We start from the raw sequence: 15969 nt of genomic DNA, 5'->3' as shown, positions 1-15969 counted from the left end.
GTGCACAGGTAATTTGTAAAGCTTAACATGTAACTCTAATTCAAACATTCTCCCACTTTTTTGCCAGCTACTGTTGTATAGTATTCAAGATAACAATTGTCATTTTATTCAACATAGTGATAAGACCTTATTTGACAGTTCCATCAATTTGATCTGTTCTCAGCGGTAATATAATATATTATTATCATACAAAAGTACAGGTGAAATTTGGTTTAGAGGATTTAAAGAAGGTGATTTTGATGTTAGTGATCATGAATGTAGTGTATTAATATTTAAAGCGAATGTCTACGATTGTAGGGAAATGCAGTTCTAGGCTCTGCATGTTTTAAGGTGGAATCGTATGTTTTAGAGAAAATAGCTGTTGTTTGTAGGTTCATTAAGTTTAACATGTCTGTAAGTTTTTATTCACTGTTAGAATTACCACAGAAATTCATTTGTAACTTGAGTTGTTTAGTTAAGTAGCACTTTTCCTAATGCAGTTAGCCGTGTCCTGAGTTTGGAGACATTTCCACATTAAGTAACCTGAAACAGCATAGATAAATAAATACTACATGCCTATGGAGCAGGGGTAGAGCAGTCGCCATTTTGGTCTGTGTTTTTCAACTTTTGGAGTTCTCTCTGTTGTCTAGAAACAATCCAGATGGCTCTGCCATGAGTAGAAAGAGCGAAAGCCTAGTATACCGGGCATACCGGACTGGGTTTTTTTAAATCATTTACAGACACTGGGGCTTTGTAAACACATTAGACCTGTTTCGAGTATGCAAACAGACTGAAGAGCTAGCAAATGCTGACGAAACATCATCTGAATTTTATAAGAAAGGCTTTTGTTTACAAACATGAACTTGGCCTTTAATATTTACTTTTTTTATATATATTTTTCATTTTTAATACTACACAGCAGTTCAGGAGAATGTTTGAATTATAATTAAACATTACACATAAAGCTTTAAACCTATTTATACACATAATTAATCCTGCGTATGGTTTTGCCCCCAATGTAATATAATTCTCTCTGTTTATTCTTATAGAATTTAATCCTTGTTGGGATAAGCCTTTAAAATATCTATACAGGTTTGAATCATTTTTCTGAAAGACTTGTGTAGGTAGATTTATTACCTCTCCTTTATTAAAACTTCACAAAATGTCAAGTTATTATAAATTGATAAAGATAAAATGCACTCTTACAAAAACCCTGTTTGTAGCATGAAGTCCATGATCATTATGAATCTTCATTTGTCTTTCTCTCTGTCTGAAAGTTAAAACATGGTCCAAGAAACAGTCAGAGCTTCTATGTAACCTTTGATTACCCCTCACTCAGTAACACACTGAGGATCTGGGCTGCCTGGCTCAGGCATTTTCGGCCACGTTTCCCAGGCACAGGTTGGGAAGTGCAGTCACGGAGTTCTAAACAAAGGCATAATGAAATGTTTGGTGATGTGTTGTGTCTCCAGAAAAAGGCCATTTTTCCCTTTGTGAAAAGGTTAGTGTTGTTCCAGTGGGTGCCTGATTACTGAGTGCCAGTTGAATTTGTCCTCATCACGCTCTGGCTCAGCGCTTGCAGCAAAGGAAGCAAGGCAGTGCATTTTCTCTACACAGAGGAGAAAGGAGTAAAATAGCTCTGATTTCACAGTTTGATCTGTTTTCAATTACAGTGCTGTGTCTTTTGAGAGAAAGTGCTGAACAATTGAAATCAATCGGTGCTTGTGGGAGTCGGGGTGGGCCACAAGGGGCTGGCGCTCACACAGCTGCTCCAGAGGACACAGCTCACCAAAATTTCTGTGTACATGTTTGGTAGAGGAGTAGTTAGTAGAGTTCAGTGAGTATACCCATAGGCATTAGTTACGGTTACTACGTTACTCTCTCTCTCTTTCCCTAATTTCATTCTGTCCTCCTTTATCTTTCTTCTTTCTGTGTTATTCCCCCATTTCCCTCACTTCATCACTCCTTCTAATTCTGACATTCCCACACTCTTTATCATCCTTTCTTTCTTGCTTGCTTTCTATTTTCTTTAATCTACTTCCTAATTATTAGGTCTCTCTCACCTTTTTTCTTCTCCTTTTGCCTTCTGTTACACCTCCTCTATCTCTCCCTCATTCGTCCTTTTCTTCTTTGCTTCTACTTCCTTTCTCCCTCTCTAAGTCACCTCTCTCTCTCACTCTGGTTTAATAGCATCAGATCAGTTCTGGGTCTTGGATTCTGAGTTCGTTTTTTTTGTTGTGGATTTCTGGGTCTTGGCTCTGGAGTGAATATGAGGGTCATTCTGTCTGAAAGGTGCTGTGTGTATGTGAGATACAATGGCTTCTCCAGCTCTGAGACCTTCCCGAAAAGCTTGATGACAAAAAATTAATCATTCACTAATATATTAAGAAACTGGCTCTTATTCTGAATGATTTATGACTTGATCATGTTTTAACTGTAGGCTAATGCAGTGTTAAAAATTTAGCCCAAGGTCTCTTATTGATGTGGCATGGTGTTTCTGCCTAGGCTGCAAATTGAACCCTGGTCTGTCTTGAATGGTAAACCAGTAGAAATAGAAAATGGTGATAAAATCCATAAAACGTTGGTCATTTCTCTGCATCACTTTTTTCTGATGTTGCTCAGTATGTGTGCTGTTAAAGGAATTGTTCCTCCACACGCATTAATTCACCAGACTTAATGAAACACATTTGGCTGCCTGCTTAAGCCCTCTGAGCAAACAGTTCAGTAAATTTCGAGTGAAATTAAGTATATGAGTGTATGTGGCAGAGAGAACAATTTGCACTATTGTTAAGCGCCAACCCGATAGCCTTTTGTCAATTACCTGTAAGCTTCACAGCTGTGAAATTGACCCACAGATCAGTAACAGTGCCAACCCAGGCCTCATTCAGCACCATTAACATTTAATGTAATGTAAACTATACAGCATGACACCATATGCTTTGTATTTGGCGACCACATGGAACTGGTTGCTAGGAGACCATTCGTCAGACACAGCATACCAATGAGTATTGACAGGATGGTCTCGAAACTGTCACGTTTGATAATCTGTCACAAACTGTGGGCCATGATTGTCCCTGAATTCTGTAAACAGCCCATCATCTCATACCATCCAGGATTCAATATCCAGCATCTTTATAGGGAATGATGTATGTTGGGTGTCTTCCTCCCCTTCTGTAATGGAAGAGAGCAAATATGTAACATGCACTTCACACTCATCTGAGAGAGAGCAGCTCAGTTCTAATGAGGTCAGACTCGATGAAACTCCAGGGGGAGGGATCCCAGCAGCCACTGGGAGAGTTTACCATGCCCTGGCGCTGCCCAGCAGTCCGTAGTGTTAATGAGATGGTCTGAAGCCTCACAGAGGAGCACTGTGTGACACGGCCTCGTGGGAAATGTAGTTCTGCAGCATCCATTTACAGAATGGCAGAAACATTGGACATGTTTTTCTTGACAGTTTGGCAGTGTCTGTTGTGATGCGTAAGGTCAGACAGGGTGGAATTGGGGCCTGGACAATATGGTTAACACTATTTTATCACAATGTATTTTTTTTATCATTTAATATTGGTAATTACCAGTATTTTTTATAAACATGCCATAATGTCCCATTTTAATAGAACACTTTTAGTCTAAATAGAATTGTCCTACAGTATATGATGTGTAAGTGAAAATGACCCAACTCTTCTGTCCTCTCTCTCTGTCAGGACCACTGGTTTTGGAGGGTCAGGGACAATGCGGTAATGCCAGGCTATCCCATGCTCATCAATGTTTTCTGGAGAGGTCTGCCACCCAAGATAGACGCTGTCTACGAGAACAGCGAGGGCAAGTTTGTCTTTTTTAAAGGTAAGGAAAGCAAGTACAATAATGAGTTTAAAGCTATAAATATTTGTATCGTTTTGAAATCCTGAAAGCAGTAATCCAACTCTCAGTTTTGGAAGAATTAAGTGTTATTTTGAGCTGAGACCTTTTTACCACTGAAACAAGTGCTGGAGAAACTGCAGTGATTTACCAATAGCGGAATTAAAGCGGAGGGACTTATCTGTAGAGTATGTGAATGACTGTAGCTGAAGCAATTTGGCTCTAAATCTGTGTGTGTGTGTGTGTGTGTGTGTGTGTGTGTGTGTGTGTGTGTGTGTGTGTGTGTGTGAGAGAGAGAGAGAGAGAAAGAGAGTGTGTGTGTTTGTGTGTGTGTATGTGTGAGTGTGTTTGAACATGTTCTTGAGAGAGAGTGTGTGAGTGTATATACACAATTTCATGGCACAGAAATACTCTGCATATCTTATACGCTGTCTTATTATTCCTGTAGAGTGTGCAGGTCTGTAATCTTAATGTTTACCATGCACTTGTCCTTGATCTCAGCTGTAAAAACTTAAACAGGTGAATCCACTCTTTGTATACTCACGACAAACGTTATTTCTCTCGCCAGACTGAATAATAAGCATGGCAAGTTAATTATTGCCTTCCTTGCCCCACTTTTACTGATTTTGTGTGCAGTGCACTAAATTCTTTAAATTGGCTTTATTTTTTTCAAATACCTTTGTGCAACAGTTCACTGCATGTAAGATCAGGTATGGCTTAGAATACTTCATATAGCTTTCACTCTGTCTTATTTACTGCTGAAGTGTTCAGTCCTTGTCCTGTGCTTTAAAAACAATAAACAGGTGGATCTGTACAATGTCATTGTCAAAAGAATCAGCAAATAAACACCTTGCATTATTCATCTGGTGTACACACTATCGAGAGAGAGAGAGAGAGAGAGAGAGAGAGAGAGAGAGAGAGAGAGAGAGAGAAATGAACAGAATCAGAAAGACAGAGGAGGATACTACAAGTGATGGGGGAGGAAACTAGTAGGAAGCATCATCTCTATTATAGATAATGGTTACAAATAACACATGTTCGCACACACACACCCTGTTATTTTAATTTTTTATCACACAGTTCACTTCCTTGAAAAAATAGACTAATGGTCTCTAGTGTTCAGAGAGCTTTGAGAATCCTTTTTCTTTTACTGTCTTCTTTCACAGTGTTTTTATTTATTTCTTTCCCTGCCCACATACTCCAATTTATTGCAGTCCCCTGCCAGTGGCAGACTAGAAGCAACTCCTGTACCTGTGTATGTGTGTGTGTGTGTGTATATGGAAGGGGTAGTAGAGCAGCGGCAGGCAGAGTGATCTCATTTGGTTTGCGATTTGCCATTACTGCTGATGAGTTTCTCTTAATGAGCTCCTTTCATCTGGAGAGCAGGAGTCTCAGACGTCCTGTCATCCACTTGCTGTGTGTTTTTACAGCTGCGTTCCACACACACTGCTATATGCTCATGCCCAAACTGACAAATAATGAATCCCTCATTTGAATGCGCAAATATGCATAGCTCCTACACATTGCATGTGTAGCTGGATGATTTGATCTGGGATTCTGAATGAATGGAAATGATACGCCAAAATTTAGAGCCAGGTTCATCTAAAAACAACACTTGGCTTTGTTCAGCAGCTCAGTCCCAATCTTTCCTTAATAACAAACATTGCAGCTGAACTGATTCCAGTGATTTTATTAAGGCAAAGAGTTCAACAAGAGTCATCTTGAATACTCACAGAACTTTCCTTCCCCATTTCAAAGCAGTTACTTGCATACTCATTCATTAAATTTTTAGATTTGACCACAGTTTAAACCATGCAGTTGTGCTGAAAGATGTGTGTGTGTGTGTGTGTGTGTGTGTGTGTGTGTGTGTGTGTGTGTGTGTGTGTGTGTGTGTGTGTGGTTGTAGTTTCGGAGCAGTAAAAAAGGTCCTGACATTTTATTAAACCCATTAAGAAAAACAGGACTAATCTACAATGTTTTGACCAGCTGAATGTTCCCGTCTTGTTAAAGTTTTTTTTAACAAAAGCAGTTTAAATTTTTAAACTGGAAGGTTCAAAGAAAAGTTAAATCTTTTGCTGAAGTTAATCCATTTAATCCAAATGTTTTAACTTTAGATTACTTTTAATGCTTGGACAGGCCCACAACATTGATAAACAGTAAAATCTGATATTCATTCATTATCTGTAACCGCTTATCCACTTCAGAGAGTGGGTCCAGGGTCTACCTGTAATCATTAAGCACAAGGCAGGAATACACCCTAGAGGAGGGCCAGTGCTTCACAGGGCAACACACATACTCACACATTCACTCACACCCACGGGCACTTTTGAGTCACCAATCCTCCTACCAACGTGTGTTTTTGGACTGTGGGAGGAAACCGGAGTACCCGGAGGAAACCCACGCGGAGACGGGGAGAGCACACCAAACTCCTCAAAGACAGACCCGTAGCTGCACCACTTTGTCGCCTGCATACTGATATAATAATGAAAATGTTATGAATAGTCTTTATCCAGCGTGTCAAACACTGCAGACAATGCCAAGCTAAAAGGGTTTCTTTTTTAAGTGAGGACCATTAAGAGTTAATGCATGGTTAGTGTTATTCCACTGCTCACATTTGTGATTGTTCTCATGTCACATGACCATTTACATTATACCTATCAAATCTGCTAGATATAGATGTGTTATGAAATATTTAAACAGGTGTAGAATCCCAACACAGATTTTCGTTCTCATGAGCATGCTCTAAGTAAATAGCTTTGGTCATGTGACACTACCCACACTACACAAAAAAAACAACAACAACATGCTTTTAGAGCTTTACAAAGTCAAAACACAATTGGTGCCACAACCGGGACTGTTGGTGTTAAATGGGTAAAGTTTTACAAAGTTATAGTATTGAATAAGCAATATTTATCATATTTAAGTAATAACATATTGTTGCTGGCCAATTTAAAAACATGTATCTCCTAAAGTATTCACTTTACAGGATGCCACAATCTGATCCATTCTTATCCAACAGATTTCGCTCGTTATACACACAACTTTGGAATACGTGTTTGTACATGTGTACACTGCTGTATGTGTGGTCCATGTGGAAGTAGAGTAAAGGAGGTTGATTTAGGCACTTTGCCCAGATTAAATAAAGATCATAGATTTCTTTGTAAAATATATTGCTGAGAGCAAGCAGCTAACAAGAGATTATCAGCTCATAGTAAGAGATATTTCAAAGAATTAAAAGAAAGAGGATCATTTATGACATAAATAATGCACAGCTGTGCTGTAATATTCCTTGAATGTTGTGTGCACTTACACATCCACATGCATTGTTCTGAAGGGGCTTCCAGCCCCACTGACCTGCCTGACCTCTGTCCAGCTGCCAGGCTGTCTTGGCAGAGCAGATCTGACCCTGCCAAAAGGGGCATGAGAACGACCCAGGTGAAATGACAGGCATTTCCTCTCTCAGGGGAAATATAAACAGACCCCACCCTCTCCTGCCCTCTGCCTGCTTCTCTGACCAATCAGCATCTCTTGCACTGCAAGCTTCCTCATGCATCAGGGTCACAAAGTTACCAGGGCTAATGCTGGTGGTGGGTGGGGGGGTGGTTCCTTTTTCTAAAGAAATCTGCATCAGTAACTTCCACTTTTTTAGTAATAGAGGTCTCTGCAGAGGGGCCACCTCTCTGGCGAGCCTCCCAGATACCATGACATTTAAAAAAGTGAACATTTTAATGGGTTGGAACCAGAGGGCTCTGTCAAACAAGATGACCCAGGCCCCATTCGGCATAATTAAAAGCAAACAGGGCAGTCTGAAGTGTGAAATTGAATGTTTGTTCTATCAAAACAGAGTTATATCATAAAATAATATAAATATTACAGATTTCATATCAATAATGACAACGCCAGCCAGGGTGTCAGCAGTTTGAAGGAAGTTGTGCTTCACTGCTTCTGCTGGCCATAAGAGAAGACTCATGGATTTTCCTATAATTGTATGACAAAATACACCATTACAGTGAACACTGATTTGAAAAGAATATGTGAGTGAGGAAGGATCAGCTCAGGGAGCTGTACAACTTTAAATCAAAGCAGTAGCAGGCAACTGATAGCGAATTTATTTAATGGGAGCTGATAGCAGGAAGTTGTGCTGAATTGCAGGCGTTCTCATTTGGCAGAGGAAAGAAGCTTATGGGATTGCATACGGTGTTAACAGTTGGATGAATGTTCCCCTGAGGCTGTGCCTTTGACTTCTGCAGGAAAGCAGTTCTGGGTGTTCAAGGACACCATGCTCCAGCCTGGCTACCCAAAGGACATTTCCATGTTTGGGAACGGCATGCCAGCACAGAGCATCGAGACGGCCGTCTGGTGGGAGGACGTAGCCAAGACCTACTTCTTCAAAGGGGATAGGTCAGTATGGGCTTGTTTTTTTTTATCTGCTGTTCAAAGTCATATAATTTTCTGTATATAAAATAATGTTTTTAAATTTTCATATGTGTCATTTGTTTCTGTGCAGGTACTGGAGATACAATGAGGATATGCGGACCATGGACCCCGGCTACCCAAAGTCCATCACAGTGTGGAAGGGTGTCCCACCTTCTCCTCAGGGTGCCTTCGTAGATAAAGCCAATGGTACAGTTTGTTCCCTTAACTAATTACTGCTAAATATATTTCCCTATAGTGAAGCCAAGTCTCATTGTTTCTGCTTAGCTTTCAGATGGTGCACAGCATGTTTTAGGACGTACACGACATCATCCTAGTCTCATGCTGTCCAACTGAACAGCTCAAAGAGCTCAAATGAGGGACCTGTCAGTCTGAACTCAGACCTCTCTCCATTGGCTGTCAGTAGTGGGCTGTAAACATTTCATTGGCTGAGGCATTTCATTCACTTTGCTATAGCTTATCACAGGAGGTATGCAGTTGGAATGCCACATGTGTGCCATCTGTCCCCATCTCCGGCTGCCAGATTGGCACTTAGGCTGCGGCACTCATCAAAGCGTGAAGGGTGGATCGATATTCCAGGGAAATTATTTGGCTGACCACACTTTGAAAGCAATTGCCAGCTTTCATTAAGTTACTGTCCCTTCATGTCACGCGGCTGCCCCAGCACAAAGCAAATTGACCCCAATTATCGGCTATTATTGCTCCCCATTAAAGGAAGCATTATGATAGGAGGCTTTTCTTATCAGCCATAGTTCAACCTAGTTATGTTGAGAGTTTAAGACTGCATTATGGATGAAGTGTTGGGCAGTTGTTCAGGGGGGTTGGGGGTTGTCTGTGCTTTATAGTAAAAAATAATTGTCACAATTCTTAAGAGTGACAACTGCAGAACATTTGTGACTTCTGCGTGTGTATGTGTTTAATACTAAGTTCTAATTTATGAGGAGAAAGTTTAATGATCCAGCACAGTTTATTAATTTCCCAGCTCAAAAACTTCAACTAAACCTGGCAGTAAACAGATGACTTAAATCAGGAATAATATCCCCTTTCACATATGTACGGTACTCCAGAAAGTTTCTGGAGTCTACCTGGAGGAGCTGAATGTATGAACTTGACCATTCGTTGACATTCATCAAGGACATTACCTTGACTTTATTCTGGTTGTGCCCTAGTAAAGATTCTGAGTCAACGCATGTGAGAACAGTGCAGGAAATGTTCAGTAGTTTCTCTTGCACATGCTGCACAGGAGCTGCTCTACGCCTATACCACGTGTTCCATTTCCCGCTGCGAGAGTGCACCTGACACAGAAAATCTCCTGCTGTGAGCTGCACGTGTAAAAGACCACTCTAGACATTTCTAGACTCGATTCTTCAGAGTTCATGTGTGAAAGAGTCTTGAAGAATTCTTGAAGAATCGTGGTAGCCTCATTATTTAGTAACAATTTTAATGGGGATGCCTTTTGCACAAGTTAACACATTTGTTTGGAGTCTTAATGATATGTCTGTAACATGTTGTGGTCAAAATACCACAAAGACCAAGCACCCAAGCTTTTCCCTTCCTAGCATCAGAAAGAAGCAAAATCAGCACAGCTCTTCGAATTCTGTTTTCTGACTTCTTTCACAGATATCTGGGTCGACAGGAACTCCAGATATGAATGTGCAAATGTACTGAAAAAAGGTTTTACAAAATACGTCCACTAGAAGCAATTCTGGAACATTTAAAGCTATTGTTTGACATAGTGAATAAAAGAGAGTATGATTTTAGCAGGAACTCCTCTGATAAAAGAAAGTTGTAACATTGAACTTAACACAAATGAAGGGTGGATTTTTAGTAAAAAAAAAAAAACTACCTGAAGTTCCTGAAATTGAAAAGAAGATGTCTCCTAGCATATGAACAACACCACACAGACATGTTAAGTAGATTGAAAACTTTATTTTTCCTGGATGGGGTCCTGGAAAAGATATTTCAGGGGGAATGTTGAATATTAAAATAAACATTGTGCAGTCGTCAAAAAGCTGAAAAAATGCTATGATTTAACCTTTCCTCTCTATTGCGTATTATTTTGTCATTCAGACACTGACTTAATTCTGATCAAATACAGTGCCCATCTGCTCCACAGAAGCTCATCTTCAACTGTCTCTTGTAGCACAGGCACAAAACCTTCCATAGGTTTTCATTTTCTGCCTGTATCTCATTCACAGGTGAGAGCTAAGGCACACTTTTCCAGGATGAATCTTTCAGGATTCTCTCTCTCTCTACCTTTTTCTCATCGTAACTTACTCTACTGCTCCAATGATTTAGATCCCCCCTCACACACTCCACTGCCACCTCAAAGTGAAGGACTCCAGCGGCTCCAGCTTCTCAGCCGAGCAAGTGCCTTTCTCTGTTTTTTCTCTCCTTCTCTTTCTCCCGGAGAACACGCATGAATAATGCAAGTAGAGAGAAAGGCAGAGTTCAGCCAGATTGTCCTGCTGAGGATGTCACCAGTTTACATTTGTTTTATCCACCAGGGAGCTGCAGAAGTGCTCTCCACACACAACAATGCAGGGAATGTAGGCCAGTGGGGTAAAGCTATCCAGACAGTGAAGGAGAAACCAAAATATTGCCGCATATTGTTTGCAAATATGTCTCACACTGAATTGCAGTGGTTACTAAATCATCCATCAAGGATGCAGCTGGAGATGGCAGGACCCAAAAATAACGTCTGCATGTTCTTTCTTTGGCAGGTTTCACGTACTTCTACAAGGATAAGGAATACTGGAAGTTCAACAACCAGAGATTGCGAGTGGAGCCAGGGTATCCTCGCTCCATCCTGAAGGACTTTATGGGCTGTGATTTGATGCCTATCGACCCTGATCGACTGCCCTCTGAGGACGTGGACATTGTGATCAAGCTGGACAACGAGGCCAGCACGGTCAAAGCCATCGCCATAGTCATCCCCTGTATCCTGGCGCTGTGTCTGCTGGTGCTCGTCTACACTGTCTTTCAGTTCAAGAGGAAGGGCACACCACGCCACATACTGTACTGCAAACGCTCCATGCAGGAGTGGGTGTGAGTCCTAGCCTGCTCCTTTCACTCCCACCCTCCCGTGGTGGTCCAGCCCACCTTAAAACCTGCGGACTCGCGGCCCTGACCTCACTCTGTCTCACTCCAGCTCCGTGGGGAGCAGAGAGGGCCATTGCCTAGATCTCCCCCCTCCAGGAGAGGAAGGGTGCATTATTTCTTACTCCCGGCCCCTCTCCCATTGGCTCAGTGTGCCCACTCTAAGACAAGGGAGGGTCCCAGACCAGACACTTCCCATGGTGCACTGGGTCAAATCAGGTCTTAACTGTTTAAAGTGGGAAAAAAAAAATGCTGATTGCTCTAACTTTAGGTTTTATTCCCGAATGCACGTTCAAAACAGAGAAAGAGAGAGAGAAAAAAAAAAATAAAAACCCCATCCTAAAGTTGCTGGAATTCAACAAGATAACATCGTAAAAGTTTTTTTCAGAGGTTAAACATTTTTTTTAGCATTTTGTTTGAATTGGATCCATAACGGTTTTATTTTATTTTTTTTAACCGAGGTATTTCCTATTCCCTTTAAGCAGTCCTGAAGAAGACAGCCCAAACCAAATAAAGACTTCTTTCTCTCCAAAGAGGATTTTTGCTTTGTTTTATATCTAATTGTAACATTTTTGTTATCACTTACTTTTTTTTTTCTCCTCCCTGCTCTTTATCTTCTGTAGTGATAAGAAGTGGGGAACTCCTGACTGTTGTGGCAGTCTGTGTCAGAAACAGGGGCCAAAATATTCTGCAATATTTTTAACAGCCTTAATTATTGATTGTTGTTTTTTTCTTTTCTTGTTTGCTCTTGGTTTTTGTGTTCTTTTATTTTCACTTTTGCTTGGTTTGTTTGTGGGCAAGCCAGTGGGAGGCGTCAGTTGCTTTGCTCCTTTTGTCCTACCTGTGATTGACAGGCCATGGTTAACCAAGTTGGCCATAGGCTTCTGTGTGGTTTTGCCAGGTTTCCGGAGCAGGGCAAACAGTCAGTCTGCATTTAAAGTCAAATATATCAGTGGGAGAAAAGAGAAAAGTTTCAAGACACTACATCAGCTAATGCGCTACTGCAGCTATCTGATGCTCTGTATCGGTCTATCAGTAGGAATGCAATGTTAAAGGAAGTGCTTGAAGTGCTATAGTGCTTTACAACATCACTCATATGTTTGTTCATATTTACCTGCCCTGCATCCCTGTGAGGAGCTCTACAGCTCCTGTCCAAAAGGAACTCTGCTGTCTCAAGGTCAGCATCGTGTGTCATCTCATTTGGACTGCCTTGTTCTTTTTTTTTTTCTTTTTTGTCTGTTTTTTGGGAAGGGGTGGTTAAAATTCCCAGAGCCTTGGCACACAGGGGCTTCAACCCAGGACCCTTGAGAGCAACATCTCAGGACAGTGCTTGTGTGCAAGGGCATGCAAGCATTCTGGTCCCTGTTTGTGTCCTCTAACTGACAGCAGGGGGACGGAGAAAAAGAACAAGCAAAAGCAAAAAGGCCTTGGTTGTACGGATAAGTTTCGAAATAAGATTTTTTGGACAGAACCAGCTCTCTTTTCAGCGCCTAATGGCATGCAACTTGAACTGAGGGCTCAGCCTACTGCATTAGAAGGATTTTATTCTCAAACTCTTGAACATACAGAACCTTGCTTGCATTGTTTTTTTATGTTTTCTTTTTTTCTGGTACAAAAGAGTATGAAAAAAAAAATGACCTCAACTTCAAGGTACAAGTGGTACGCATATGAGCTGAGCTGTCATTAAGCTTTCTTTTCTTGGCCAATACTGATTACAAGAGGTGTTTTGATTTTTTTTCAGTCCATTCTATTTGACAGGAACCGGGGAACATATGTCATTACTATTTGGCAAGCATTGTTTAAATGTGCGTCTGTCATGTTATTATTATTATTTTTTATTCTTTTGAGAGAAAATGAGACATCTCCAAGTACATGTAAGACACGGAATGGGACGATGGATCAGTCCTGACAGAAATAATAAATTGATTAGTATGACATACTCCTTTTTGCTTTTATGCTTAATGTTTATGCGTTCTCTTTTGAAACGTGGCTTTCTTAAGCCTTGCTTTGGTTTTGGTTCATTCTGGCTTAGATTGCTTCTGCCTTTGGTTGATATTTTCTCTCTCCTGTCACTCGCTCTGTCTCTCTATGTGTGTGCACATGCGTATGCATGAGCACAGCCCGGTATTTCCCAGAATCTCCGTAGACAAAAAAAATCTACATGAGATTCAGAAAAAACTGCCATCGAGTTTGTGTGGGAAATGCCAAGACCAGAAGCTCAGCCTCTTAATGGCACTGTATGTCATGGGGTTATATTTAAAATTTGATAAGAATCACAGTGTCAACAATGTAAACAGAGACAGACATGCTTGCTCTGACTGCCACTGACCACTAGCTATTTCAGTTTACCACCAAAAAAACCAACAAGTCCAGCAGGATTCCACAGTGGCACGGATCTCCGTCTATATTTACACTGGCTACAGTGGCTGTAGCAATAGACTATTGTTAAATGAACCATTGGTTTCTCAGTTTGAGGCTTTGCAAAGTCTCAGCTTAGGCCTTGGAACTATGTGTGCTGGGCTTGTTTTTGGTCTGTAAGAGGGAAAAAAAGGATTGGTGCTAACTTCACCTACACTGGCAAAATAATCCTATGGTGCTGTTCTCTTTAATCCAGTACGGATTTACACTTGAGTGATTGTGGCCTGAGCAGGAATAATTTGCTGACATTTAGCACTATTACTTATTATGTACTGGTCCAACATCTAACAGCTCACAGTTGTTAACAGATATTTTTAATTGTGAAGATTTTAAACTGTCATTCATCAGAAACAAGCTTCGTGTTTTGAGCAGGACACTAATGTTAACTGAGGCAGAAATGATCACAGAAGATCTTACTGGAGATCTACCTGTTGTTGTGTGTCAAAATATCATCCATCTTCCAACAATGTTTCAAACCAACCCTTGTTCTCCTCCTCATCTGTCAGTTTTCATTTTCATGTTTATTATGTATGTTTGTTTTAATACATGTACATCTTACTTTTTACATACAAGAAAGTTATGAAAATGGAGGGGGACTATCATTTTTCATTCTGTCTTTGGCATCACTGTTTCTTTGTGCTGTATCTTTTCAGGATCCATTTTGTTGATCAATAAACACATTTCCATGTATTTGTCATGAACCCCTGAGTCATGTTCACATGCATAAACCATCTTTGCTTTAATTTCTCCATGTCATCTGTTTTCCCTATATGTTTTAGCTCATGGACAAGAGGAGTTTCCAAGTTTCCAGCCAGTGTTGCTCCCTCTCAGTGCACTGCACATAAATATAAATCTCAGCACCCAGTAATGAATTCTGCACTCAGTTTTCCTTGTTCCCTTCGGTCAGTTCCACTGTCTGGTATGTTTGTGCTTAAATATGTTTAGAGCAGGTACAGCTTAGTACAACAGCAGATTATGTCCATAAAGAAGCAGAGGGAATTGAAGCAGTGGAGGCTTGGCGGAATGATTCTAACTGCAGGGGGAAATTAGCTCCATTAATCACTGTATTGATTCCACAGTGGAGCTTGTTCCTGTCACACACCCCACTGTGCCTTACTTACTGTCCTAACGGCTGAGCTTACGTCCAACTCAACAGTCTCACTCATCACTGTATGTCTGCAGGTCCTATTTTTGAAGCCTCGGTGCACATGGAAATGTTGCATGCTGTTGTGTTGACTTATGCTCACAGTTATGCACTGCTTCCAGATTAAACTGTGCTTAAACTGTGCGTGCAAGCTCCTGTTCACTTTAATGATAAATGAGTGAAGGTAATGGTAAAATGGATATCACTCATCAGTTATTAGCAGGCAAAAATGGCAATATGGCCTCCTTTATGAGAGGGAAAATGAGATACTGCTGTCCTGGGAAGGCCACCAGTCTGAGGTTTTCAGTGACAATTCATTCAACATGACATATCTAAACATTGGAAGAAAACTGGGAAATACCACCTAACTTTTTTGTTTATTGCATTCTGTTTCACTGCTGTATGAACGACTTTTTACCCCACCCCAAATCCCTTTATAAACTTCCATTATCACATATTTGTAGCTTAGGAATTTCATTGTGCCCCCTGGATAAAATACGTCACTTGTCTGGTGTATAGTTATTTTAATCCACAGTCTTCATTACCTAATAAAACAAATACAAATATTGATATGGCGAAACTTTCACACTATTCCAAATATAGTAAAAGTTCAACACCAGACCAAATTAGAAACCTTTACTTCAATACTACTTTAGTACTTTAAAAGTGGGAAAAAGGCTCTGGTACCAGTAAAAGGACTGAAAGCTTCAGAGTTGTTTTCTGGTCTAAGGTAAGTCACTGCTGGGGAAAGCAGCTTGTGATCCACTTAATGAAAAGTTTCCACAATCATCTGTTTTACACATCACATTCCATTCTGCCTGCTCCCCTGGGTAATTAAATAATTTCTGTTTAATTAAACACTGCCACAGTGGAAGAGGAGCTGAGGACACAAGACACATCACTCAGAAAATTACAAGGAAAAATAGAACAACACAAACAGCACTGGAGATCCACTACTGAATCTTCTGCACTCCCTCTAGAAAGAAAAATCCTGAAAATAGGATTCAGAGATCACACTGCAGTGCTCTTGTTTCCTGAGG

The 15969-nt window shown here is 40.6% G+C and overlaps 1 protein-coding gene across 3 annotated transcripts in view; it reads left to right on the top strand.

Annotated features, from left to right (window-relative positions):
- LOC136708479 (matrix metalloproteinase-16-like) overlaps window positions 1–14450 on the top strand; it is a 72438-nt gene extending 57988 nt beyond the window's left edge. For all 3 annotated transcript variants that reach the window (XM_066683065.1, XM_066683064.1, XM_066683066.1), the window contains 4 exons: window positions 3681–3819; window positions 8085–8235; window positions 8342–8457; window positions 10992–14450. In XM_066683065.1, coding sequence (XP_066539162.1) covers window positions 3681–3819; window positions 8085–8235; window positions 8342–8457; window positions 10992–11320 — 735 coding nt within the window. In that variant the 3' untranslated portion in view covers window positions 11321–14450. The remainder of the gene's footprint in view (window positions 1–3680; window positions 3820–8084; window positions 8236–8341; window positions 8458–10991) is intronic.
- Window positions 14451–15969: the final 1519 nt, after the last annotated feature.

Source organism: Hoplias malabaricus, chromosome 10 (assembly GCF_029633855.1).
Source record: "Hoplias malabaricus isolate fHopMal1 chromosome 10, fHopMal1.hap1, whole genome shotgun sequence".
In the NCBI taxonomy this organism is placed as follows: Eukaryota; Metazoa; Chordata; class Actinopteri; order Characiformes; family Erythrinidae; genus Hoplias; species Hoplias malabaricus.
Note: the sequence above shows the minus strand (reverse complement) of the source record. Positions and strands in the feature narration are given on the sequence as shown.